At 44.6% G+C, this 19,507-nt stretch overlaps 1 protein-coding gene across 3 annotated transcripts in view; it reads right to left on the bottom strand.

The window, feature by feature from the left end:
- RHOJ (ras homolog family member J) overlaps positions 1-19,507 on the bottom strand; it is a 65,943-nt gene continuing 46,436 nt past the window's right edge. The window contains exons 2-5 of one of the 3 annotated variants that reach the window (XM_074149295.1): positions 18,430-18,488; positions 10,843-11,007; positions 9,480-9,575; positions 1-8,426 (exon numbers count right to left, since the gene is read on the bottom strand). In XM_074149295.1, coding sequence (XP_074005396.1) covers positions 8,280-8,426; positions 9,480-9,575; positions 10,843-11,007; positions 18,430-18,488 — 467 coding nt within the window. In that variant the 3' untranslated portion in view covers positions 1-8,279. The remainder of the gene's footprint in view (positions 8,427-9,479; positions 9,576-10,842; positions 11,008-18,429; positions 18,489-19,507) is intronic. The other 2 variants (XM_074149296.1, XM_074149297.1) reach the window with 2 other exon arrangements.

Raw genomic sequence — 19,507 nt, forward strand, 5'->3', positions numbered from 1 at the left:
GATGCTGTCAAAATACTTAGCAATACATTTATTTTGTTAAAATAAACTATGTACAATAGACAATATTAATGTGCAGTTACAATATACAATAATTACATGTTTAAAAGAGGATAAGCAAAAGAATACAGAATCATGTGCTGTAAATAGGAAGCTAATACTGTTTACATGATTTTTAAACTATGTAAAACATATTTTCTGGAAAACTGAATTTCCTTGGTTTAAAACTTTATTGCTTTGACATGAATTCTGAAGATTTGGGTAACATATCACTCAAAAGTCAGACATAAAGTTCTAGTAATCATCCTTTGGTTTTACCAGCCCCATACTCCAGCAATATTGCACACAGCAACTTTTAAGAGAGAGAAATTCAGTTGCTCACATCAAGTAAATGACTCTCTTTTCTTGACTTGCTAAGAACTGACTGGTGATGTGTTAGGTCCTGATTTGTGCTGTCATTACATCTGCTTCACAAAAAAACCCCACCTCAATTAGATTAACTTGTTGTACTGTTACTTTAATTATTGCTGAAGTACTGTGCAAAGAGAAAGGAAAGAAATTTTCTTGCTTTTGTGTTCTCAGAGGAGCAGAGAATCTCTTTGCAGTGGAATGCTTGTATTTGACAAGTGCATCAACATCATAAAAGACTTAACTTGATTCAGTTATCTTTGCACTCAAGGACAGTTGGAGTCCACCTCTCTGCTCCTCTTTGCAGCCTTCTTTGAAGCCCTCCCAGTCTCAAGGTGCTGCTGAGCCCCAGGTATCCCAGTGTGACTCCAAGGAGGCACTTCCCAGCCCTTTGGCCAGTCTCACGCCATATGTGCTGGGGCAGCATGGCCACCATGCTATGCCTTGCTCTGGAGCATTTCCCACCTGGCAATGTGGGCTCACCACCTTAGATCACTCCTGCTCATAAGTGAAGAAGACTTTGCCAGTGTCTTTCCCCTCTCGCATAGCTTTATGTTATTGCTTCTTAATGAATTAATATTTACAAGTTTGGTCTCATTTACTCCATATCGACAAGGCAGTTCAGTGCCTGCCAGTTCTGTAATGCAGTGAGAGCAGCTGCCTGTTTTGGGGAAAAGAGTCGGGAGAGACAATATGACAGTCATACTATGGGTATGGCTTGCACCCAAACTACTTTGACAGACATCAGACAAAAATTTCTACATGTTATCAGTACAAATAACTGTTGCATTGGAAGACCTGGAAACTGTAGACTGATGGCAACTGTTTACTCTGAATTCATTAACCCCTGATCAAAGTCTAAATTCACCAGAGTGGATTTCAGCGAGAGCTCAAACTGGTCTTTGGCAAAACCAAATGCAAAATTAAATCTGGCATCCTGAATGGGACGAGATGAAATTAAGTGACAGCAATGAGTGAAGTGTCAAACTCAGCAAAGATACCCATTTATCTTGAATATTACACTGTTAATGTAGTCATTTTCATCTTCTGCCTCAGTAGTGGTTAAAAAGGGGAGTTACAAATCCAGTCTCCAAAGCTCAAGTTAAAGATCAGATCAGCAAAGTCTCCAGATGCCTCTTCTTTCAGGAGTCCACAACCAGCAGCCAAAAGGTAGAAAAGATTCTTGGACCTGGCTCAGTGTATCTGTGTGCTCAAAGGTTGGTCAGCCACAATAAAGGGCAGAAAAGGAGGAAAAATAAAGGCTCTCAAATGCTTTCCGCATTAGTCATGTGTGGACTCCACTGAAATTTTCCATTGTCTTCATGAGAATTCAAATGAAGCCAATACATGGCATCTTTGAAAATCCCACCCTTAAAATAATAGTTAGAAGAAGCAGCCAAACACTGCATTATGGTCTGCACATTCGGGAAGGAGGGGTGGGGATCATGCTCAGAGTTATTTTTGTTAACGTATTTTCAAAGTTAAAGAGATTTTTCACCATCAACAGCAATACATATGATTTTTGCTTGTTGGTCTGTGATATATGGGTTTGTGAACTCATTTTCCTCTTACAGCGAGGTTCTGACCCTTTTTGCTGTTTTGGTGGGGTTCCTGGAACTCCCCAGGAAAAAGATATTCCTGTTCACATGTTTCTGAAAACTTTAACTGAAACAGCAAAAAAGAGAACTTGAAGATTTTTTTCGTCCTAGTTATGGGTATCCCCTTAACATCTTAAAATAAAATTTGAGTTCTAGGATCAAACTGACTAATTGTGGTTCTGGGCCCTGATTTGGCCACTGCCCCAGAGCAGAAGTGTAGATGCTATTCTATTGCATTCATTACTTCTAATCAGTGTTTTTGTCCCAATTTTTTGAAGAAAAATATTTCTATTTGTGTTTTGTTTCGGTAGATGAAGACAGCTGAGATCACAAGCCACTACCAAAATCAGTGGGAGGCTTTGTCCTGCTTTTGGAGGGTCTTTATTCACTAAGAGAAACATAAACATTTGTGGTAAAAATTTGTCTTCCTTTTTATGTAGAGCTCAAGCGTGTCCAGAAGTTATCTGACCTAGGTCGCTGACATGCCCACCTCCTGTCACAGCAGATGCTCCTCCAGTCCCATAGAATTGTGAACCAAGAAAAGGTTTTGTTATTTTCAGATTTCTTTTTTGTTACGTAGGATAAAACACATCACAAGTCCTCTTCAGGGAAAAGAAAAATACGGGGAGAAACGTGTGCAGGCAGATTCCTGCATTCTACCTGTTTTTTGAACAAATGGTCCCTGGGCCAACATGAGCATATGTTGATTGCTTTGCTGCAGAAGACAAATGGTGCTTTTAAACAAGCCTGGCTTGAGACAGATTGATACCGTTGTGATTTATTTTTAATCCAGATGAAGTTTTAGTACGGTGAATCAAGAGGTATTTGCTGTGCCACTTGGGGAAAAAAGCTACAGAAAAGGTCACAGACTGTAAGCAAGCTATCTAAGCAAACGGGCATCTTTCATGTCTGAATTAGAGGGGCATTTTTGTAAGGACATGGCAGCTGGCATGGTGAAAATACATCTGCTAGACACACATCATGGGGGTGACTGCCTCCTGTATCACTTATTGTGTATGAGGCTGGGTGTGATGAGGAGGACACAACAATAGAAGTTGTTTGCAAGACCATCTGCAAGCTTTTCCAAGCTCCTGTAAAGGGTTCTCAAATTGAGTCTCTGTAGTTGTGAGACAATATCTTGGATGGGATCTTGACAGCTTGCAGTCAATAGGAAGTGAAGCCCATACATCCTTGTCAACAGTCACTGGTAGTGAAATGTTTGTTCCCCATTGCTCTGTTTGCTACAGAGATTTTCCCACCCTTGGGTGGGTTTTTAGCCTCTTCTCTAGAGTGGCATTGCAGTGATTGTTTCTGGGGGAGTCCTGCTTGGTTTGTTTAGCAGCATGCTCAGGGCTTGTCTCCTTTCCCAACTCATTTCTTAGTTCTTCTCTACCACCCTTCCTTAGAGACGGCAGACACCAGATGGGTTGTGGTGCTGAGCATGACAGAACACCAGGTGATTTATACAGTGTATGGGGAATGGGAAATCACTACTTTTTGGGGGACACAGGTCACCAACACTAGAACAACTAGACGAGATTTTGTTATATCTTAACTACAAGGGCAGGTCACCAATGGCCATGTTCAGCCTCCCTCATTTACATGAGCTGTATCATTGGGACTGAATTTTGACTGCTAGATTTAATTTTGTGTTTATTTTGAACTGAAGCAGTCCTTTGAAAGAGAAAAAAAGGTGAGAAATTTCAATGACAGCTGTTGAAAGGGCTGTTTTGATTGTCGTGCTGGACTCGGAGTGAATGCTGCAGTTCCCACCAGCACAATTTGCATCAGGACCAGCGCCTATGGAAGTTGAGGGAAAAGTTCACGTCATGCATAATTCAAGGCAATGCAAGGCAAGAGCTTGTAGTTGGTTATTCTTCATAAGCTACATACTGCTGTAACAGTAGATATTTACAGGGCAGTGAGAGAAGGTCCGGGAGTGTTTGATACATAGGAGAACCAGAGGGAGCTCATCTTGACAACTGGTCCCCACCACTCCTCGAGGATGTAAGTAGGCAGGACTTACACCTGCCTGAACAAATGCTCCTGGATGGACCTGTGTGGGGTTAGAGCCTTGTTTCTGCATTCTCCCCAGCTTTTAAGCTCTGGGAGGCACAGGACAAATGGTGGAAATCTTTGTGCGACCTCCTTAGGGTCATGCTGGAAGTGGTGATATAGCACAAGATTGCCCCAATGCCACTGGCCTGGTGTTTTAGCAGTTCTCTGAAGGGCACAGGCATCTGTAGGTTTTTTTAATGTGATAACAACTCTCTAATGTCTTGAAATATCTCTCTTAATACCTAATATCTCCTTGCAGGAATTTGCATGAAAACCCTTTGGGAACTCTGTTTGAAACTGCATCTTCAGGTTAACAACTCCTGGTAGAACATTAAGGTTTCGGAAGAGGCCAAAGAAGATGGCTTTTACAGGATCAAGAAGATTTCTTGTAAGTTGTGCGTGCTTTTGAAATGATAGCAGACTATTAGCAAAGGCAGCTCTGTCAGGAAACCTTTTGACATTAATTGCATTAAGAGGACATTGTCAAATAGGTTCCTGGGATGGTTTATAGCCTTTATGACTCTCCTGTCCGTGTTCCTTTGAAGGTGAAATTGGGGTCTGATTTCTAGCTCATTTCACAGTGAGAAAACTCATCTCCTTTCACCTGGCAATCCTTTATTGATTTGCTTTTCTTGTTACTAATGGTGCTTGAAAATAACTCGAGGTTTGTATCTGTTGCCTTATGCCTGTGCTTGCGCTGTGTCCAGTGTTTTGATATTGCTGAAAATAAGCTTTGCTGCCTGTTCACACACCGTCTGTTGGCTTTTAGAAGAGGCATTAGATATGACTTGCCAGATAGTCAATGACCCTCCTTACGTCTTCATACGCTCCCTTTCTAAAGCCCATGTTATTCCCGCCTCCCCAAAATAATAGTGTAACAGGGCAGATCCTTGAGTAAGTGCCACATGCACGGATAAGTGTTTGTACGTTACCTAACACAGGAATAATGTTTATGGGACCTGCATTAACCATGGCTAGTTTAAAAACATTTATTTTTTGTTGGAAGAGAAATGGGAAACAAATGGAGTGCAGAGGCTGTTTCTCGGTGGATTGTGACCACCCTCCCTCCCTTGCAGCTCCCAGATGTAAAATTTTGGTCACAGTCATCCTGAAAAACTTAAAATTTTACTGCCTCACAAACTTGATGTGCTTGGTTTTGTAAGTACAAACTGGTTACTCTTAACACTTTTTGTACGCATACTAATACTTTTCTATCTGTTCTCACTGATATGCAATGATTTGTGCAGAGTGCTGCACTTTAATACATTACCACGGTAGCATTTTAGCTTCTACATCACCATATATTTTTAGTTAATTTTCTTCAAACCACTGCAGTTACTTTAATGCTACAGCTCCCTATTCAATTTTTGATTTTATATGCCTATCCTATGCCATCCCACTAGTATTAATAGACACCCCTGATATTCGGTGGCACAAAAAAATATCATTTGATTATTTGTGGCTTTCTCTGATGCATGCCGGGAATGCTATATTTCACTTTTTCAGTGTGCTCATTATTTTATGATAAGCTCAGCTGTCAGTCTGGATTTCCATTTCCTCTGTATTTTGTGAAGCTCTAAGAATATCTAGCAGCTCCATCCTGAGTGTTTGCATTGCACTTCAGCTAAAACAGACTTTACTTACTTTAACCAGAGACTTGTACATCGGCTAGCACTGTACAACAACCTACATGAGCTAAAACAAAGTAATCATCCTATTTTATTTCCACTGAAGTAAATGGCAGCACAGCAAATCTCTAATTTTCGCTGAAATATGTTGAAAGCTTTCTTTTCTTTCTATTTTCAGTGGACTACTAGTCATGATGTAAGCCAACAAACGTTCTCTAAATATTTATTTATTTAGTACGCTCCCAGTTTTCCTCATACTCCCCTAATACCTCTTTACACGTTATAGCTCAGCTGATTGCCAGTGCCCCAGCTGCGCGAATACTCACTGCTCTGCCTGGGGACGGCAACGCAGCCTCTGTGACATGACATGAACTCCTTCACTGGGCTCCAGCACTGCCATCGCGCTGAACTGTGCTTTATCAGCCAGTCCCTTTGAAGCAAATGTCTGGGACATCATAAAACCAAATATAAAATACGCACAAAGAATGCCAGCAGGGAGGAAATCTTTCTTTTGTCTTTGATTTAACACACACCCCTCCGTTTTCACCCATGCTTACGTGCAGCAGGAAAGAGATGGTGAGTGAAAACTGGCTGGGTTAACAGCAGCAAGGCTTTTGCCTCGAATTTGATCACTTCTTTTTCAGAGAGAACTGTTGATTTTACCCACAAACATTCTGGGGTGTCAGAGCTGGTTTCTGTAGGTGTCCATGGTAAATTGAATTGGTGCTGAAGGAGGAGCTTGGATCCATAAGCATCAGTGACTGCAGGATTAGGCACTGCATCATACTTCTTCCCTTCTCCGAGCCAAGGGTGCAGTTCCTGTAGTCCTGCTGAAGTTGCTAATTGCTCTGAGTAAACACTGGGTCTATAGTTCACCACTAATCACGAGAGCTTTTCTGGTTGCCTGTGCGTACGCAGCCACGCTACTGAGCTTCGGGAGAGGAGCGGGGGCAGTCCCCTGCAGTGGGGTGCGGGGGGGGACGACACAGGGCACATGTCCCTGCGCTGGGAGGGTGCACCCCTGTTACTTGCTTACTCCTAAGCGCTTCTGGAAATGCTGACTACAGACACTGCTTTTGCAAGGAGTTAGATCAGAGGTCGTCAAATCTGTATTTGCTGGCACTGTGATTTTTAGCTTGGGGAACGAAATCCGTGAGAAATCCATGAGAATCCTCGTGGCATTGCCAGGGCACCCAAAGGCAGGTGCAAGTTAAAAGACGCTCTCCGAGTTCACCTCTGAGCGTCCGGGTTGCTGGGATGTGCAAAAGTACAGGCTCCCTAGAGAGGCTGTAGTGAGAAGGCATGCTTTCTCCGACAACAAAGAGAGCTACCAGGCAGCTTCCCTCCTCCGAAGGGCCGCGCTCCCCGTCGCCGTGCTGTCGGCTGCAGCCCGTCCTCGGCGACTCCTGTGGAAGTTCACTGAAACAGCACTCACAGGAACGAAGATGGAAAAATGGGAGCAAAAAAAGTAGTAATGAATGGGAGGAAGGAGACCACGATAACTCAACATGTTTACAGCTCCACTTTGACGAGTGTTTTTACATGAGATACTCCATTAAAAAAAAATTAAGGCAATTGGCTCACCTTAAAGTACTTGAAGTCAGTATGACCTTTGGCTTTTTGGTTTTTGCTATTTTTGTCTGCTGGGTGAGATGTAGAAATGCAGCTGATCTATAAGGTAGATTTTCAGTTGCCATGGCAACGTGTCTCGTTCCTGCTCTCAGTTTGGAAGGGAGATTGCTCCACACTGCTATTTCATGTTTAGGGCAATATTCTTTGGTGGCAGTATTTCTTTGTTTCAGCACATTAATGCTACAACTCTGTTCCTCCTTTCTCCCAGCTCAGGGAAACATGGCTCAGTGTGAACATTCCCCTGTAAAAATACAGTTATTTGCTTTTTTTTTTTTTTTTTTTGTTTCAAGAACATTCTTTAAGTCTGGAGGTAAACGTTGATCCATTTTGATAGCTTGGGTGCAGCAACATCCTGACGCTGTGAAGTTTCACCATTAAGTGACAATAAACTGGAATCACTCCACCTTTGCTTCCATGTGGTCTGAACAAACGAAAGTATATCTTGAACTAGCGAGTCTTATGAAAGAAGAGTAATTTAAAAGTACATCCTACCTATATCTTACATATTAGATTTCTACAGATCTCCATGTGCTTTCAGTCAATTCAGGTTCAATTTCTAAGTACTGCAGATTCCTAATTTTGATCAATTCTTGCTTAAGGCCACAAATGGAGTTGCTCTTGTTTCTTTTACCACCTTTAGCTCTTTGTGGCGCCTTTGCCTTATTCCTAAGGTGAGTCGCCAAGCAGGAGCAGGCATCCCGGTTTCTGTTGGCTCGGTGCAGCCTGCAGCGGTGGGAGCAGGCTGCGTTCAGCTCTGGAGGGTTAGGAAAGCACATAGACATGAGTTGGCCTAGTGTGATACAACTTGGAGGCGTCACAGAACGGAGGGGCTCCTATATTTGGGTAGGAAGGAGCCCTTTCTGGTCATGTTCCCCATTTCAGTTGCATTGTGACCTTCGTTGCCGTTCTAACCTGCTCGGTTTCATCAAACTCATCTCGCTTTTCTTTCCAAGTGGCTTCACACAAGGGTGCAGCAGCTGTGGCACTTCGCACAGCGCTGCTTCTTCTTCTTGGGGTGGAAAATAGTCAGGATTGCTTCATCGAAGACAGTCTTAAGGCCTTTCTGCGTGAGGGCTGAGCACTCCAGGTAGCACTGTGCTCCAATCTGGAAGAGAGGGGAGAAAATGTGAGTACCCACTGCTGGGAGAGACAGAGCAACCCTGTTCCATCAACATTTTACATGCCTACATGTCCTGCCACAGAGGGAAGCCCAGACCTTTAGAAAGGGGGTCAAGTCTTTGCTCTGTTGTGTATCTGGCTACTTATAGGATTAAGGGACCAGCTCAGGTGGTCATCCTGAGCGAGGGAGCAGGGATAAGCATCAACACTGGTATCTCACCACAGAGTGTTAGCAGGGAGCAGGAATTCCCTGCACCACCCTCTAGAGAGAAGAGGGGACCAGGAGCTTGGGACTCCTGTTTGTGCTGCTGGGGAGGGCTTCAAGGAGGTGCCGGGTTGTTAGCTGAACCTCTTCATGTACTTGGCTCTTCTCCCCTGACCTGTCACTCGTGTGTCCTGCCTCCTGCAATGCCAGTGAGCTGCTACCTGGGGGAGGGCTTCCAGCTGGCTTCTGGGAACTGGGAAGCATCCTCTCAAGGGGTCCCCTGGGTATGCTGGCATGACACAAACACACACAGGGGCCTGAGAAGCAGCCTCAGCTTATTCAGCAACCTTGTTGCTTATTCAGTTTATTCTGCTAATGGATGCTCTCGCTGGCCTTTGAAGGCTAGAGCCTCTAACAACACTCGCAACATACGAGATGGAAGTGGTTAGGGACCAGATGCCCAAATTTCAGGACTTGGGGAGGGTTTTTATCCCCCTGTCTTCTCGAGAGGAAGGTGCGAGAGCACAGAAACCTTTGGAGCTCCTTCTCTCCTGCTTGAAGTGAGATAAGTGAAAATCAAGTCCTCTGTGCTTTTGTAAGGGATAGGGACGAGTTTGGAAGGAGGTGACTGCAGAGAGGGGTTTGCCACATGCACCTCCTGGCAGAAGCCTGAACAAGAAACACGTGGCTTAGGTAAAGTAGGCAGCAAAATCAGTCTTTAATTGCTGGCTTGGGACCAACCAACGTGCCCTGGAGGAGTTCACCTTGAATGGAACAATTCCAGTGGAAAGCTGTGATCAATTGATGTCATGGGACCTCAGAAAAAGCTGTTACCTCCTTCGCTAGCTTCACACCGTGTTCGTAGGTGAGTGGTTTCTCCTTCATGTAAAGCAGCCGAGCCAAAGTTTTGGGATCATCCCGGAGATCAATCTAATAGAAAATACACAAACCCTATGCTCAGTACCACCTTGCTGTAATTTTTGAGGCAGATATTCATAGCTTTATGAACCCACAGTCATGTCCTCGCATAAGGGCATCTGTCCTCCCAGCCTCAGATGATACTTCAGAAATTAATTGCACGTATATTTTCCTTTTTTTTCTTTTTTTTTTTTTTTTTTCCTTTTTCTTTCTTTCTGTTTAATGTGAATTAGTTTTTGGGCCACAGCTCAGATATCTGTGGTACAGTACAGACGGGGTTTGGTGGAAGCCTGAACCACATTGGGAGGGGAGGCTGCTGTGACCCTGCACTGCATCACCTGAAAAACCCCCTGACAGGCCAGACAGATGCAGTTCAGGCTGGCTAACTTGAAATATAATCCTTTATTTCCATGGAAAACATCAAAGTGAAGCATTTTGGCGTTTCAAACCCATCCATTTTCAGAGTGTGTGAACCCAAGGGTAATACTTTTTATTTTTAAATGGGTGTTTTAGATTATTCCAGTGTGGAAAACAAAGCCAGTGTTTGAATGACTGGACTTTCCTATGGCATGAAGAGTTTGGTTTTGACAAGAATTTGATCTGTTTCTCTACCTTGGCTTAGGTTGCTGAACAGTGTTCGGACATTTTCCAGATGGTTGTATCCCTAATTCTCACGATCTCTAGCTACTCTGTGTCTTGGAAGCAAACCCATATTTAAGGCATTTTTATTTGATGGATAGATTCATAGATTTTAAGGCCAAAATAAAATGGTTTGATGCTTTAGTCTAACATCCACTATAACACAAGCAGAACAGTGAGTCACTAATTGCAATGTGGATGTAAAGCATGAGGGAGGCTATCTCCTTCCCATGTCTCTAAGTAATTTGCTTAATTATTCCCATTCTTAAAATTTAGTTTGAAGTTTAGCTTCTGCTTCTAACCACAGACTTTGATGTTTGTTTTTTCCCCTCACTAAAGGCCTGTCAGAAATCTTTTCTCCCTATAGATATTTATGCCTTGTCGCCACATTAATATACATTTCTATAAAAAGATGGGATGAGTTTTCTCAGTCATGACTAGCATGATAGGACATCTGCATGTTTGTTTCTATGCCCAGTCCCTGTGTTTTCTTCCAATGGGGAACTCTGGCTGCATTTCACATAAGAAGTTGAATAGGAAACCTTCCCAGAGTGCTCAGCCTCCAGCCATTCCTGGGGTGGAGTAGGGTCTCACTCTGAAGACCCCCACGATGGCTGGTGGTGCCCCAGAGAAGCATTACCTGTGTTCCTATGAGGACGTAAGGTACATTGGGCATGCAGACTTTCAGCTCGGGCACCCACTCCTCCTGGACATTGTGGTATGAGGCAGGGTTCACCACCGAGAAGCAGATCAAGAACACGTCTGTGTTGGGGTAAGATAGGGGTCTCAGTTGGTTGTAGTCCTCCTGCCAGGGGGAAAACAGCAAGTGTGTTATGGGGTAGGGGATAACTGCAGATGGGGGCATCACGCTGGCTCTTGTTGAGCTGCTCAACACTGTCCATCCATGGTCATGCACATTTATACCCACCGGGGGGCTGCTGGGGGGAAAATCACCCCTCGTAGGCCAGGGGTGCTCTTTTGTCAGCATCTTTACCCAAAAGAGCTAACATGTTTTGGTTTTGTGTGTGTTATCTGTGGTGACGCTGGTGTACAGGGCGATGCTCAACAGCAGCCGTCACTGGTGGTATAATAAAAATAGACCTTGGGGCTGCGTGTACCAGCCTCAGCCCTCCAGCAATGTGATGCCGTCCTGGGAAGTATTATTTGACTGTCCCCACTAGCTAATATTTCCTGATGACACGTTCTCCAGAGGCTTTTCTGTTAATATTATGGGCTTTCTATTCCCCAGTAGGCATTGTAGACATGACCATATACAACAAATACAAGTCTCCGGACTATTTGGTGCCACTGCAATCATGTATGGTACACAGCAGTGTGTCAGTCAGCAGAAGACACTCGTCTTGAAAGCGCAAAACAGATCAAACCCAGTCTGCAGTGGCTGGGTGATCACGGGGGGTGCTCTAGTGTTTCCGCAAGCCCTGGACTAGGGAAGGAGAGATGTTTTCTCTTTGTGCTAGTTGTGAAGAGGGCGACTTTTCAAACAGCTCAAAGCCCAGCTGTGTCATGTCATGAGCTAGCTTTCATAGCCAAGTTTCAAGGAAGAATTTGGGTCTGTTTTCAGGCTTGAGGTGTTGAGAGTGAGCAGAGGTTTTGCAAGCTGTGTGAAAGGGATAGACTGGCTCTTTCTGATAGCGAGAGCATATGTAGCTGTGTCTGCTGGGTATTTTCAATGAAACCTGTTAGAAAATTTCAGTGCAATGAAACAGATGCTTTTTGGGGGATACACCTATTCTGAAGACTTTTTTTGGGGGATACAGAATTAAAAAAGGGGAAAGGAACACAAAGTTGGAGTGTGGGCAACGATAATACATGTTGCTGACTGAGACCTAGGTCTTTAGTTTATGGTTTCTGCATTCTGGGAAAGCCTCAGATCTCTGCAGTATGGTTGCTTTTGGTTGTAACTGTACAAAAACCCAACTGGTCCAGTTTTGCTTTACAGATACTGAAATAATTAATAACTCAATGAAAAGGGGGGAAAAAAGAAAAGCACTGTTGCTCAGACTTGAGAACATTTATTTTAGGTGGGGAAAACCTGCATTAAGGGCAGGAGCAATGCAACTGCTGTCTCTCCTGCAGGAGAAACTGATGCAGGACTGTATCATTGTGTGCCCAGACTAGATGGTGCCTTAATTCAGCCTTGCTTCTGTCGTGCTTTGATTGCGTCAACAAATGAGTGGTCTTAATTATGAGTTAGTTGAGGCTGGCAAATCTTTCCGAAGCCTTCTGTTCACTAAGTGTGCAGTGATAAGATGACCCAGACTACTTCTGAATCAACACTAGTTTCTGAAAAATACTAATGGGTTATGTAAAAACAGTCTGCTCCAACCTTTTCTAAAGAAAAAAACCCTTAGCTATTTATTCTGAAAGGAAGTATGAGGCCAAATTTAGCTCTTTTTCATTAAAATGAAGTTTAAAGAAACAACCTAAACCACAAAGAAAATGTTTTGTTGTGTCTAACTGAATGTTCATTGTCCAAAACCCACTTCAACAGGAAGAGTAAATTCCCAGTTGCCACCTCCAGCCCCACAGCCACAGTATTTGGGGTAAAGCCAGAGTACTTGCCAGCTGACCTTTGTCTTTCCAGTGTCGTAGAAAGTATTGTTCTGAAGAATGATTTACAAGACAAGAGGAGGTGTTTCGACATATCACCCCCCAAGAAAGAGTAGATTCTCCACATTCAGGGAACGGCATGAAAAAAACTCAGAGAAATTTGTGGGAACATCAGTGATACAGGCTACGAAGAAGCAAGTCGGTGGGAGAAGATTTATATGAGGCTTTGGAGATGAGTCCCAGCTCCCAGCAGATGAGTTTATAGGGGCAAAGTGGATGCCAAGGTAATGGTGTCAACAGAGCAATAGCATTATAGGGACAGATGAGTTCTATGTGGATGCTGTGAGTTGGGAAGGCCTGTCTTGATTATGGGACATTATTTTAACCCAGAACATCAGGTCTGAGATTAAGTATGTTTATGTCACAGTCAACATGAGCTGATACTAGGTTCTTGGCAAAGGCCTTCCGCGTTTTCAGTTTAATTGCTGCAAATCAGCCTCCTAAAACAGCCACGTGGTGGCAGCAAGCCCTCAAGGAATCGTGATTTAGGATTTTTGGAAAGAAATTGGGTAAATATAACCTATTTATTTGGGTAAATAGCTTCAATATTCCAGACATGCATATTTAGAGGGCTGGAACTTACTGTACCATTAAAATTACAAATTAAAAGCCACGAGTGCTCTGCTGGGCGGTGACAGCTAGAGGAGCATGCATTTCATTTTATTTTGCTTGTTCCTTTCTAGCCCCTAGAAAATCCTTTTTTTGGGGGAGGACTGCCCCTAATTTGTGTTAGCAGCGCAGAGCATGCTATAAGCTGCAAGGAGGGACAACCACACACCACACAGAAGAGGTCTTGTGTCCTGTCAGGGAGATTGCACAGGAGCGTTAAAGCACAAGAACCAATGTTGTGGATGAGGGTTGATCTGGGGCTCCTGTAGATGCCTGTGTCTGCAGCCTGGCGGGAGCCTCTAAATCCCATCAGACAAGAACCCCATCTCTTTTAGTACCTGCTGCCCAGGAGAAGGCTATAAAACCTTGCAATGGACTGTTACGAGATATGATACATCAGGATCGTTTCTCATTTAGAGATGGTTGAAGTCAAGCAAATAAATAGTGTAAAAAAGGGACTGGACATTTGCGTGGGTATGGGGTGCACCCAGAGGTGCTGCAGTCAGCGACAGCGGTGTTTGGGGAGAGATGTGAGTCCTCATGGGGGTGGGCTATAGCTGGTCACTAATTTGTTTCCCTGGTTTGTGCTTGCATTTTGCTGTCTTGTTATTTAGGGAGCGTGAGGCTGCCTGGCCACTGGTTTGGCAGGGAAATGCCAGTGCCAGAGCTGACCTTGCTGAGTTACTTGCCTACGACTTGCCGGGGCCGAAAGGCATCAACCGGTGTTGCTCCCTCCCTGCTCTCTTGCTGCCAGCAGCCTTGAAATGCTTGGGCACAGAAAGTACAGCAAAACCTGCTTTTTTTTTTTTTTTTAATGTTGCTGCCATTCTGATCTCACATACGCTCCCTGCCATGTCAGCCAGTTAAAGCCCTCCACACCTGAGTCCAGATTGGGGAAAAAAAAAGACCACTGTTTTTTATCTCCTAGGACTGTTTGTGCCAAGGATGCAGAAAACCAGATACCCCAGATCTGGGGTCTCTGCCAGCTCTCCCTTCAGGCTGACAGAGGGTCCTGCTGCAGGAGTACATTTTTCCAATTGTTATTTCATTAGCATATGTTTTATAGCACCGTAATGTCAAGTGCTATTTTTAGCTATGACTTCACACCAATGCCTTTGGAAAGCCACACAACACAAGGAGGAGACAACCCAGATGATGTGATGTTTTATCTTGAGCATGTGGGAAGCATCATCCTTTCAGCCTCCATGGAGGTACAACCTAGTCAACAAGAAGTGATTTATGCTCTCAGTTTTGACTAGCTGGCCATGTCCTCTGGACCAAGATCTGAAAGGGAAATGAAGTTAGAAATGGTGCTTGGAGGCAGGTGGTGTTCCGCCTAGCTTGAAGCAGGAGATGGCAAAATGACTGTGCAGGAATGGATGGAGGGGTGAAGTTTGTCAAAGGGACAGATTAGTGCTGCTTCTGGCTCAGGAGCACAAATGAAAGGATGTGTTTTGAGGAAATGGGTGACAGGTAGAACTATCAGCCCTACAAAACAAGTAGAAATACTAAGGCACTGGGTAAAATCTGACTGAGAACTAAATATCATAGAATCATAGAATTGCCTAGGTTAGAAGGGACCTTTTAGATCGAGTCCAACCATTGACCTAACACTGACAAAAATCATCATTAACCATATCACTAAGCACTATGTCAACCTGTCTTTTGAACACCTCCAGGGATGACGACTCCATCACTTCCCTGGGCAGCCCATTCCAAGGCTTAATAACCCTTTCAGTGTAAAAATTTTTCCTAATATCCCACCTGAGCCTCCCCTGGGGCAACTTGAAGCCATTTCCTCTTGTCCCATTGCCTGTTCCTTGGGAGAAGAGACCAGCCCCCCCTGGCTACACCCTCCTTTCAGGGAGTTGTAGAGAGCGAGAAGGTCTCCCCTCAGCCTCCTTTTCTCCAGGCTGAACACCCCCAGCTCCCTCAGCCTCTCCTCATAAGACTTGTTCTCCAGACCCCTCACCAGCTTCTTTGCCCTTCTCTGGACACACTCCAGCCCCTCAATGTCTTTTTTTGTGGTGAGAGGCCCAAAACTGGACACAGCACTCGAGGTGGGGCTTCATCAGCGCCCAGTACAGAGGGATGATCACCTCCCGAGTCCTACTCCCCACGCTGTTCCTGACACAGGCCAGGATGCTGGTGGCCTTCTTGGCCACCCGGGCACACTGCTGGCTCATGTTCGGCCGACAGTCGACCAACACCCCCGGGTCCTTTTCTGCCAGGCAGCTCCAGCCACTCTGCCCCAAGCCTGTAGCACTGCATGGGGTTGGTGTGACCCAAGTGCAGGACCCGGCACTTGGCCTTGTTGAACCTCATCCCATTGGCCTTGGCCCATTGATCCAGCCTGTCCAGATCCCTCTGTAGAGCCTTCCTACCCTCAAGCTGGTCAACACTCCTACCCAACTTGGTGTTGTCTGCAAATTTACTGAGGGTGCACTCGATCACCTCATCCAGATCATTGAAAGGACTGGCCCCAATACCGAGCCCTGGGGAACACCACTTATGACCAGCTGCCAAATGGATTTAACTCCATTCACGAGCATTCCCTGGGCCTGGCACTCCAGCCAGTTTTTCACCCAGCAAAGAGTACACCTGTCAAGCCATGGGCAGCCAGTTTCTCCAGGAGAATGCTGTGGAAAATGTTGGCAAAGGCTTTACTGAAGTTTAGGTAGACAACATCCACATCCTTTCCCTTGTCCACCAAGCGAGTCACTTTGTCATAGAAGGAGATCAGGTTTGTCAAGCAGGACCTGCTTTTCATAAACCCATGCTGACTGGGCCTGATCGTCTGGTTGTCCTGTATGTGCTTTGTGATGGCACTCAAAATGATCTGTTCCATGACCTTCCCAGGCACCAAGGTCAGACTGAGAGGCCTGTAGTTCCTCGGATGTTCCTTCCAGCCCTTCTTGTGGATGGGTGTCACATTTGCTAGACACCAGTCAGCTGGGACCTCCCCAGTTCACCAGGACTGATGGTAAATGATGGGAAGTGGCTTGGTGGGCATTTTTGCCAGCTCTCAGTTCCCTTAGGTGGATCCCATCCAGCCCCATAGACTTGTGTATGTCTAAGTGCTGGAGCAGGTCCCTCATCATCTCCCTTTGTATTACAGGGGTATTGTTCTGCTCCCTGCCCCCATCTGCTAGCTCAGGGGTCTGGGTACTCAGAGAATGACCGATTCTGCTACTAAAGACTGAAGCAAAGAAGGCATTAAGTGCCTCAGCCTTGTCCTCATCCTTTGTCACCATGTTACCACCACTGTCTAATAAAGAATGGAGATTCTCCTTAGTCCTCCTTTTATTACTCATGTATTTATAGAAACTTTTTTTATTGTTTTTAACATCCAAAGACAGATTAAGTTCTAGCTGGGCTTTGGCCCCTCTAATTTTCACCCTACATAGCTTATGACATCTTTGTAGTCTTCCCGAGTGGCCTGCCCCTTCTTCCAAAGGCCATAAACTGTCCTTTTTATCCTGAGTAACTCCATATAACTCCAGTCTTGTTTGCAAAGGCTTGTAGTGCTGCTGGATTGTGACAGACATGCTCCAATCTCTGTGTTTGTGAGTGCAGAACAGAAAATTGAACATGCGTTCAACATAGGACAAGGATTTGGGTCATATTTTGGGACCAGCTTTGGGATCATCTCTTTGCACCATGTAAATAGAAAGGATGGGCGGACTGTAAGTGACACCAAGCTAGCTCTGAAGTGACCGTTGCTTCCTACACACATGTGATAGATAGGAATAAAATGAAAAAAAAAAAGCAAAGCCCAAAGTATAAAAGCCCCAGTACTGCTGAGGGCAGGGTTTTCTGGAAGTGACAGTCTGTCCTGATTGGTTTTGGACCTCTCTGCATACAGCTGCAAAGTATATTCTTTAACAAGTGGCATTCTGCAGACAGGAGGGTCTCCTGCACTGTTTAGGCATTTCATGGCAGTCGGTCATGGCCGAAAAAGCACAGCCAAGTGCTCCTGAGAGCAAAGCCCAGCATCCAGAGCTGCTGGATCCCAGAGAGTGAGTGTCCCAAATCTGCTGTCCTCTCCTGCTGCCTCCAGTGACTGTCCTCCTCAAGTGCCTAGTGCCATTTCTGACCAGAGGAGCTGGTGGATGTGGGTTTCAACCTTACCAGGCCAGGAGGGGCCTGGGACCTGATCTCTCCACTCTCAGCTGGTGATTTTCAGCAACGTTTATTGCGGATGGTGATCCTTTCTTTATTCTGCTGGTTGCTGACATTTGGAGGTAGGAGAGGGAAATGTCACCATGAAAATGTGTCGCTCCCTGTACCATTTTCTGCCCTTCTACTGGCAGAGCAAGGCAGTGAGAAATACTCTCCTTTCCTCTCCAGGGGGTGAAATCAGCCCACAGATCAGAGCTCTTTGGCAAACTTTTATTTCAAGCGCACTGTATCGGACTGTGGAGAGTGGAAAGAGTAAAAGCATTATATATGTAAGTAAGCATGGGATATAGACTCTCCTGTAATGGACACCCTTGTCCTGGGAGAAGGATGCAGGGATGGGTGCCAATCTGGCTGGGTTACCATTTCAAAAGTCAATAACTGGTGACCGATAGGCTAGTGCAGTGTTATAATAGTTTCCTGATCTTGGAAACAGGAGTTTTCTGTATCTTTAATGCCATCATGTGGTAAATGCAAGAAAACACAGACTTTATATGAAACATCATATTTGCAGTATGAGGGGGAAATATGGGAGGCTAAACAGCCTGACCGGGTTTTAGTATTTTTGCTTAGACAAAATGCAGTCTTTGGGATGAGTGTATTTGTGTGTGTTTTCTTCCTGAATCAGAATGAAATCTCTATGTAGAAAACAAAAAGGAGGTCAGCAGTTCAACCCTTAAAACTTTGAACCGATTGCTAATATTTGTAAAAAAAACCCCACAAACAGCATGAACAACAAACCCCCATATATGGTAGTAACACACAAACCATGGAAAAGGAAACTTATAAATGTTTTGCAGTAATTTACCTGCCCTGCAGTGTCATAAAGTCCTAGCAAGTGTTGTTGTCCTCCCACAGTCACAGTCACTGGAAGAGAGAAACAAGAGACGCTGTTTAAACACATAGCAGTTGCCTCATTTTTATGTGCTTTAATCCTAAAATGCCAGCACACCCCTGTGCTAGACAAACTAGCGTGTACCTTACAATATGCATCCTAAACCAAGCACATCTATTCAACCCAATTGAGGTAACCTAAAGTCAACAGAAGCAGATGCTTTATGCCAAGCTCTTATTTCTTCCCAGCCAGAGGAGCTGCACATATTGCTGCTATAGGGGACCCAGAGACTGGTGGATGTTGGCTTCTGTCCCTGCAGCCACCAGCAGACTCCCATGAGGCGCGAGGACTTGGAAAGCACAAGATTCCTACCCCCCTGCCATGACCGTTAGGGTAGCTTTGTCAGAGATCATTGAAAGTCAGGGCTTTTTTATTATTTCATTAGTCCCAGGCTATGAAACAATGAAGCATTCAGCAGCGGTTGGTGTTTGGTGGGGTCTCAGTGGAGGTGTGTTGCCTCTTGGGCAACCTGTCCTGTTCTGTGTGATGCAACCGCAGGTGGCAGTGCTTAACGTATGGGGCTGTGAGGTGGATGCTTTGAAGGACAAAGAGGAAGAGGAGCACTAATATTTGCAGGGATGTTGAACGGATTCTGTTGCAAATGAAGGAAAGAATGTCTCGGTTTATGGATCACACTCAGCATGTTTACTCCTTCAGTAGAATTCACGTTGAACTTAATTTTGAGCCCACTGACATTGATGAAAATGTTTTCTCATTGCCTTTGGATGAATCCTGTTATTAGCCGATCTCTGTAATCAGTATTATTTTGTATAAAGGAAAGGTCTGTGTTAATGACATTTAGTTAACCAGTTAATCTGCTTAAATCATTATTACTCAACTGGAAAGAAAAGGGGGGAATCCAGTTCCAGCCATTAGTCAACAGGAAGATTTTAAACATTCATCAGGAAAGTTGCTCAAAATATTGGTATTCTCACAGCCCGTGGATTACTGCTTTTTTTAGGAATGAGAGCAAACAGCTGATATGAACATA

The sequence above is a fragment of the Numenius arquata genome, chromosome 6 (assembly GCF_964106895.1).
Source record: "Numenius arquata chromosome 6, bNumArq3.hap1.1, whole genome shotgun sequence".
Lineage (NCBI taxonomy): Eukaryota > Metazoa > Chordata > Aves > Charadriiformes > Scolopacidae > Numenius > Numenius arquata.